The sequence below is a fragment of the Chrysochloris asiatica genome, unplaced genomic scaffold (genome assembly GCF_000296735.1).
Source record: "Chrysochloris asiatica unplaced genomic scaffold, ChrAsi1.0 scaffold00064, whole genome shotgun sequence".
Taxonomy (NCBI): Eukaryota; Metazoa; Chordata; class Mammalia; order Afrosoricida; family Chrysochloridae; genus Chrysochloris; species Chrysochloris asiatica.
The window spans coordinates 12256316-12265595 of record NW_006408582.1 but is presented as its reverse complement, the minus strand read 5'-3'; the positions used below and the strand labels follow the sequence as shown (position 1 = coordinate 12265595).

At 37.1% G+C, this 9280-nt stretch overlaps 1 protein-coding gene across 1 annotated transcript in view; it reads left to right on the top strand.

Moving 5' to 3' along the window:
- ADAM7 (ADAM metallopeptidase domain 7) overlaps nt 1-9280 on the top strand; it is a 175222-nt gene that overhangs the window by 138595 nt on the left and 27347 nt on the right. Inside the window, exons 17-18 of the mRNA XM_006864442.1 lie at nt 2153-2339; nt 8391-8471. Of these exons, the coding sequence (XP_006864504.1) occupies nt 2153-2339; nt 8391-8471 (268 nt within the window). The remainder of the gene's footprint in view (nt 1-2152; nt 2340-8390; nt 8472-9280) is intronic.

The window sequence follows — 9280 nt, the reverse complement described above, 5'->3', positions numbered from 1 at the left end:
AGAATTATTCTATTTCATCCTCACTGGTGTTAGTGGTTGATGCATAAATTTGAATAATAGTGGTATTAATTGAACTTCCCTGTAGGCACATGGATATTATCCTATCACATGCAGCGTTGTACCTCATGACTGATCTGTATATGTTCTTTTTGATGATGAATGCAACACCATTCCTTTTCAATTTGTCATTCCCTGCATAGTAAACCATGTGGTTGTCAGATTCAACATGGCCAATACCAGTCCATTTCAGCTCACTAATGCCTAAGATGTCGATGTTGATGCACTCCATTTCAGTTTTGACAACTTCCAAGTTTCCCAGATTCATACTTCGTACATTCCATGTTTCGATTTTCAATGGATGTTTACAGCTGTTTCCTTCATTTTGAGTTGTGCCCCATCAACAAATGAAGGTTCTGTGAGCTTACTCCCACAAGCTGAACTCCATTTACGTCATCATGGTCAACTCTGCTTTGAGGAGGCAGCTCTTCCCCAGTCTCATTTTGAGTGCCTTCCAACCTGAAGGGCTGTTTTCTGGCACTGTTTCTCTACTATTCATAAGGTTTTCAGTGACTAATGATTCGGAACTAGTTCATCACTCTTTCTTCCTAGTCTGTCTTTGTCTGGAAGGTCATCTGAAACCTGTCCACCATGAGTGACCCTGCTGGTTATTTATAATACTGGTGGCAGAGCCCTCAGAATCACAGCAACTCAAGCTACCACAGCATGACACACCGACAAGTGATGACTGTTTGGCTTTATGTTGAAACGGTCACTTTAATGGATGCATCCCTTCAATTGGTTGGCTGCTCCTAGCCCCTTATCATAGAGCTAATTATGCTGGTAGCAGGTTTCATCACCATGGGAATAAGAACATCCCAACTGCTAAACCTCTGGAAATCCTGGCTTAGTCAATATGATACAAAACCTTAACCATTACAGAGGGCAAGAGCACATATTCCTGGTAGAACTAACTGGTATATGTATACCATGTTCATTAGCTGAAAGTCCTAGAAAGTAAGAAGGAATGATGAGGAACATTTAGACAAGCCAGCATTTGTATACCATGTTTGTTAGCTGAAAGTCCTAGAAAATAAAAAGGAATGATAAGGAACATTTAAGATGCATAGGAAAGAAAGGGAGAGAAAAAATTCTATAAAAAATAAGGAAAAGGAATAAATGAAGGAACAAAAACTAAGTAGAAAATGGGAAAACAAGAGAAGGGAAGCCATATAAACAAAGATAGGTAGAAGCTGAAACTGGGAGGGTTAATTACCTAGTTGAGTGTCACTGAGTCAACTCATGGTGACCCTGTATAGCATTTCTCCAGTAAATCTTTACTGGAGCAGAAAGAAAGCCTTGTCTTTCTCCCAAGGAGCAGTAGGTGGAGTTTAACTGCTGACCTTTCAGTTTGCAGCCCAACACTGAACCCGCTACTACATAAGGGCTCCCAAATTGGAAGACAGAGGAAAGAATCAGACTTTACAGCCAGAATGAGGAAATCATGAGCTGAACCATTCTTGAAAGTGTGGTCTAGCATTCTACTAGGATTTTTATGTGCCACAAAGCAGGGTTTAGAGTGAAAATGATAAAAACAACAAAAAGTCTTACAGTCAAGTTCAAGTCATGCAAATTATTCAAATATGGGCAGACAGTTAACTTCTCTTTTTGTTGCTGACTAACTTGTATTGGTGTGGCACTGTAGGATTAGCGCTGAACTGTGAACCACATGTTCAAACCCCCCAGTTGCTCCTTGGAAATTCTATTACAGGATCACTGGACAGCACTTAACAACAACAATTATAGCAACTTCACAGGCTTGCTGTGAAAATCAACCTACGTGCCCTATGTAAAAAGAATAAGGAAATGTTAGTGAAATGAATGAAGTTATGGTAATTCAAATTATTGGTAATAGATATTCTTTTGTAAACTTGAACTTTTATATTGATTTGTGAGAATTACTGAGAAATCAAAAATAAATGTGATTCATCTATGGGTTATATCTACTCATCTCAGTTCCAAAGTCAGGGCTTTAATGGACCAACTTCTGGCCCTCTTCAATCTGCTGACAAACCTGGGTCTCAAAATGTGCCAGCCTAGCCTATAAAATTCTATTTCCGGCCACAAGTCTGAGAATAACCTCACTTTTCCTCAGAGATGTCAAATGTGGAAAGATATACTGTGCTGGAGGACAGCACTCACCTCAATGGGGCGAAGATAAGATCTATCACCTCCAGGTTCCAAAGGAGAATGCAACTGTCGAATGCAGAACCTATTTTTTTAACCATAATTCTGAAGATGTTGGCCTGGTTGCTCCTGGAACAAAATGTGGAGATGAAAAGGTAAGATGAAAAGTCCATTATTTTATTAAAACTTCTTATTTCAGCTACTTAAAAGCAAGTCCTGGTGTGGCGCTGTGGGTTAATGAGCCAGATGCAAAGCCATTTGAACTACAAGGTTGGTGGTTCAAGCTCACCAGCTGCTCCTCGGAAACCCTATACAGGGTCACTATGTGTTGACACCAACTTGACGGCATTTCACAACAATTGGCTCTAGAGGAGTCTATAGATAACAAAATAGGGGAGAAAATGACCATTTTAGCATAGTAATAAGTATGTTATCAATATTCATTTTGTTTAATCTTAGTTTCCCCAAAAGATATTTAATTGCTACGTTGTTGTTGTTAAGTGCCATCAGGTTGGTTCAGACCTATAGCGACTTTGTATAGAGTTTCCAAGGTGCTGCTGGTGAACTTGAGTCATGGACTTTGTGGTTCAAACCGACTTTGTAGTTCAGAGGATTAGCCCACAGTGCTACACTAGGATCCCAATATAGCAATTTAATTGTTATAAATGCACTTAATTAGTATTTTACAGAAGACATCTAATGAAATTAGATTTAATTTTGTTTCTAAGAAATGCAACACTGCATCATTATATATTCCATTTTTTAAAATTCATTACCATATTTAATGGCTATGTCAATATGTACTATATAGACAGTGAGTAAGGAAGACCATAGAAGAATTGATGCTTTTGAATTATGGTGTTGGAGGAGAACATTGAAAGTACCATGGGCTGCCAAAAGAACAAACAGATTTGTGTTGGAAGAAGTGCAGCCAGAGTGCTCTCTGGAGGCCAGGATGGCCAAACTTTGTCTCTCATACTTTGGACATATTGTCAGGAGGGAGCAGTCGCTGGAGAAGGATATCATGTTTACTAGGGTGGGTGGAGGGTCAGGGAAAAAGAGAAAGATCTCCAGCGAGATGGATTAGTAAAGTGGCAGTATCAATGGGCTCAAGCGTGGCAACTATAGTGAGGTTGGCCCAGGATTGGGCAGTGTTTCGTTCTGCCGTGCATAAGGTTGCTATGAGTCGGTACTAACTCGATGGCACCTAACAACAACTGTAGTTCCAACAACTGTTGTGTGCACAGAGGGGGTAGATATGAGTTTACCTGAGAAGTTTGTAAATTAAAATAAACAGGTCATTACAACTGAACAAAAATGCTTTCATAATGGCCATTGCATATTTGGAGTCCAGAGGGAGAATTGACATTTTTGCTTATTAAACATGGAATGATGTCTTAAATCACGTAACATTTCAACTTTGACTTGAACAAGATTTCTTTTTAAACACATAAAATGGCAAAAGACTTTTTATAATGAAACACCCACACCATATGCAAAGATAAAATGCATATGGAATACTTAGATAAATGTGACAATTCTAGTGTGACTGAGACATGGAGTCAAGGCTGAACATATACAATCAGAGCAGATTGGAAAGGGTTATAATGTCAAGAGGACACTTTTAGAATTTATACTGTAAATAACATCAAGGTTTATAAACAAAAGAATGTATAGACAGCATAATTATTTTGTGTTTAATTTATATGTATGTTGTTGTTGTTAAGTGTTGTTGAGTCTGTTCGACCCATAGTGACCCTGTATAGGGTTTCCAAAGAGCAGCTGGTGAAGCTTGAACCACTGACCTTACAGTTCAAACGGCTTTGCAGTCTGGCGTATATGTATATAAGGAGCTCTGGCAGCGTAGTAGTTACGAATCGGGCTGCGAGCCTTAAGGTCAGCAGTTAGAATATATCAGCTATTCCGCGGGAGAAAGATAAGGCTTTCTGCTCCCGTAAAGATTTACAGCCTCGGAAACCCTGTACAGGGTCGCTATGAGTCGGAACCGACTCCACGGCACTTAACAACAACAACATATATGTGTATATATATGGAGAGAGAGAAAACAAGCAAGTCCTTTTGCCATTGTAGAATAAGCACTGAACTACTAACCACAAGGTCAGCAGTTAAAACACACCAGCTGCTTCATGGTATAAAGATGAGGCTTTCCACTCCCATAAGGATTTACAGCCTTAGAAACACTATATAAAGTCGCTATGAGTCAGATTCAACTCAGTGCAGTTTGTATGTTTTGTGTGTATGTGTATATATATACAATGTTGTTATTGTTGAGTACATTAACCCACAGTGCCACTCTAGGACTCCATATACCTAATCTATACTACATATATACATGCATGTACACACACATTTATACATATATGTACATATACATAGTTACATATTTTGTTGTTTTTAAGTGTCATTGAATTGGTTCTGACCCATAGCAATCCTGTATAAGAGTTTCAAAGAGCAGCTGGTGAACTCGAACCACTGGACCTTGCAGTTCAAACTGACTTTGCAGTCTAGCACATTAACCTACAGTTCCTACCTGTATATACACACGGGAAAGTTATTTGAAATTGAATGGTTTTTCTCTGTGGTATGAAGTCCCTTCAATCCCTGTACCACAATACATAAACGTGAAAGTTATAGGAGCAACATTCATAAAATGTGATAGAGAAGTGGAATGGTCAATAAAAGCTCAGAAAAATAAAGATGTTCTAAGACACTAAATAGAGATTTAATAGTAATTTTGGATAAATAAGACAAAGTAGAGGGGGAAAAAAAAACACAACTTACAAAAAATATTCCTGAACTGAAGAATGTATTAAGAAAACAAAACAAAATGCCTCACTTAGTATGAGAAAAAATTCTAAGAACAAGATGAGCACTTAGACTTGCTCTCCTGTAATGAATATCAAGAACTTAAAAAATGAAAGTTCTATACGTTTAAAAAAAGGCAAACAATGTTTCCAACAAGAAATGTCAGAAGATAATGCAACAGTAGCTATAGAACTTTTTGGAATAGAAGTATTGGGACCATACCATAGGGCTTCAAAAACTTTGTAGAAAAATTCCATTATCTTTTCATTTCACTTTTGAACAAATTTTTAAACCCCTTTATACATACAACAAATTTGCTATTCAGATAGTAAGGAATAGGATGGCACTCCGACAATTGAGGGTTTAGAGAGTATACAGTGATGTATGCTGTTGAGTGCCATGGTGGCGCATTGGTTGAAGAACTCAGCTGCTGATAGTAGGTCAGGGGTTTGAACCTACCAACTACACAGCATAATGATGTGACAGTCAGCTTCCATAAGGATTTACAGCCTTGTAAACTCTATGGTGGTGGTGATGGTAGTGTGCTGCGGTGTAGGTTCTGACTCATAGTGACCCTGTATAGGGTTTCCGAGGCTGTAAATCTTTATGGGAACAAAAAGCCTCTTATTTCTCCTGAGGAACAGCTGGTAGTTTTGAACTGCTGACCTTGAGGTTAGCAGCCCAACTCATAACCAGGATGCTACCAGAGCTCTTTTGTAAACTCTTTGGGGTAGTCCTAAGGAGCTCTGGTAGCATAGTGGTTACAAATCGGGCTGTAAACCACCAGGTCAGCTGTTCGAAACTACCAGCTGTTCCACGGGAGAAAGATGAAGCTTTCTGCTCCCGTAAGGATTTACAGCCTCAGAAACCCTGTACAGGGTCGCTATGGGTCAGAACCGACTCGAAGGCACTTAACAACAACAACAACAACATGGGGTAGTCCTAATCTGTTCTACAGAGTCATTACAAATCAAAATTGGACTTATCAACAGTAGGTGTGTTGTTAGATGCTATCAAATAGATTTTTACTTATAGTGATGCCATGTGATGAAGTAAAACTGCCCCACAGTGTTTGTTTTCTAGGCTATTAGCTTTATGAGAACATATCACCAGTTTGTTTTTGTTTTGTTTTCTTTTGTTTTTATCGCCCAGAGTCATTTGCTAAGTTCTTACTACCAACTTTTGATTAGCAACTGAACACAGCCATTGTCCACCAGGAATCCTTACAGTAATGCATGTTGTTGTTAAGTGCTGTTGAGTTGATTCTGACCTATAGTGACCCTCTATAGGGTCTCCAAGGAGCAGCTAGTGAGCTTGAACCACCAACCTTGTGGCCCTGTTGTGGTGCTGTAGGATAAGCACTGGAGTGTTAACCAAAAGATCAGCAGTTTAAACTCAACAGCCCTCATTGGAAACCCTATGTTGTTTATTGTTAAGTGCCTTCAAGTTGGTTCCAACTGATAGCAACCTTGTATAGAATTTCCTAGGAGTGGCTGGTGAGCTTGAACCACCGACCTTGCAGCTCAAACTGACCTTATGGACCTTATGGACCAGTGAATTACCCTACCACTCCAGAACTCCTGCAAACCTTATATACAGGGTCACTATTAGTGGGAATCAACTCCATAGTTGCATTACACATAACAATAGCTGCATTGTTAATATGTTTATGATACAAATGTTAATAATATCTTGAATAATGAATAATTATATTATCACAAATATAAACTCTTAATTTATACTTGAACTAAGGAGAGTTCTTAGGCTGGGTTATCTAGAGAAACAAAACCAGTGAAACTTACATATGTATATATAAAAAGACTATTATATCAAGGAAATGGCTCACAGTTATAGAGATCCAGGTCAAATGACCAAAAATCAGCAGGTAAGACAGTATGCAGGCAGACAGGCAGGCAAGAAGAAAGACTGCTGATGACTGCCAGAATTAACAAGTAATAGGGCAGGACACTGGTTCAAGTCCAAAGACCTGGATGTTAGAAGACAAGCTAGATGCAAGATCGCAGCAGAAAGCAAGCAAGTTTTGCTTGAGTATCTAATATATTAGGAACAGACCACATCCACAAGGAAACTTCCTTTCAATTGATTGACTGTTCATAACAGATCTCATCATAGAGGCTATTACTTTATATTAGATCTAATTATAGGTATAGCTACATCTCAACTGACACACCGCAGAGAATCCTGGCCCACTCAAGTTGATATAAACCCTTAACCATCACAGAAAGAAAGGAAGTAAATATACTGGAGTTTTTATTTTCTACAAGCAGAAGTTAATAATGCTGATTTGTTCTTGAAAATGATATAATTAGGTGAGCTCAAATTTTTAAATTAAAGATAAGGTAAACTGAGTTAATCTTTAATAATTTGGATATATAGTTTTCAGATTATAAACAAGTAATTATAGACTAGAAGTGACATAATAAAAGATAAGCCTAAAATGATATGTTTAGGCTAACTATATAACATATTACAAGAAATATGAATAAATTAAAATCTTCATCTTTAAAATACTTTTAAAAATCTGAATTGGTGACAAAGAAGAATGTATATGCACTTAGTTAAATGAAATAGCAAAACTATACAACAAAAACCAACAATTAAATATTAAATAAATGCTCAAAGTTATGCCAAGTACCACCCCAAAGCAACAATTTTATTGATCAAGTTTATCAATAAAACAAAAACTTAAAACAAGTTACTAAATATAAAAAATCATTGTTATACCTAACAATCATTTGTGTATAACAATCATAGATCCTTAGCATATATCAAATCAAAAGGAGAATTTAATATAAATAATAGAAGCAATTGTTCAAATTGTGATTGTAGAATTTCTGAGAGATTAATATCAAAGTAATAAGGGTATACATCTATTGTCTTCTGTCAATTCTGACTCAACTTAATGATCCTGTGTAGAGTTTTCAAGGAGCGGCTGGTGAATTTGAACTGCTGACCTTGTGTTTCAACTCAATGGGTACAAAATGCCAACCTTTAGTCCACAGAAAAATTGTGTCATCCAGGGACTATAATTGGACTCCTGTTGTGGCACTGTAGGATCAGCACTGGACTGTGAACCAGGTCAGCAGTTCAACCCCACTAGATGCTCCTTGGAAACCCTATATGGAGTTACTGGAGTCGGAACGAACTCGATGGCAATTAACAACAACAACAAAAGGGGATATAATTAGGGCATATATATTTTAATAATTAATAAGATTATGTATAGCAATTTTTAAATGCCCATTTAAAAAAATAACTATCACACATTTATAGTGGATTTCTACTTCCATGGAAGATTGTACATATGGAATTTTATAAGACCAAGTCATTCTAATTCATACTGGTTACTTCATTTCTAGGTGTGCAACAATGGTGAATGTGTCAACATCAAAAGGGCCTACAATTCAACCAATTGCTCCTTTCAGTGCAATGAAAATGCTGTAAGATTGAACAGTTTCTTTAAAGTAATGTTTTGCCAATGATTTATATACATGGGACTTCATTCCTAGGCCTCTGTGTATATATATACATACACAAATGTGTATACGCATTAAAGTAAACTTATTTTTTAATCAAATAAACCATAGGGATTCATTTTTCCAAATGTCATTATTAAAATTGATCCACATAGCCAATTTAAGTATTACACAGATGCTGTCAGTATTACAAATACATGATTTGTTATAAAATTGCATTGGTATTCTATACACTCAGCAGCTTATATAGTTATGTATGAGATTTTAACCTAAACCTTGGCTCTATCATAAATCATTTATATATAAATTACAGCAATGTCAACCTTAGCCTGAAGCCCTTGAGAAAAACAACATAAAATGTGTTTGTTTCCTTGCTCCATTTATACTCTTCAATATTGGCAGTTATTAGCATTTTGATCCTATGGATAATTTATTTCCTAAACTGGATTAATCTATAACACATGAAGCTGTGCATGTGTCAGGCACTCTTTCAAGTATTATACACATATGCATATATTAAATCTTGAAATCTTAACAACCATAAGGATTGAGCACTACTTGCATTTTTACTTTAACTGATGGAGAAGCACAGACCCACAGTTATTGAGCAATTTGTAAATGAATTTGGCATTCAAATCCAGAAAGTCCAGTTCTAGGGTCTGCTCATGTAGGAATTTTCTTCATGCCATCACCAATTTCCTCATGTCTTCACTAAGCCTAGTCAAGTCTGTTCTTTGCTTATGATATGTCTGGTTCTAGTAGGGGATATATAT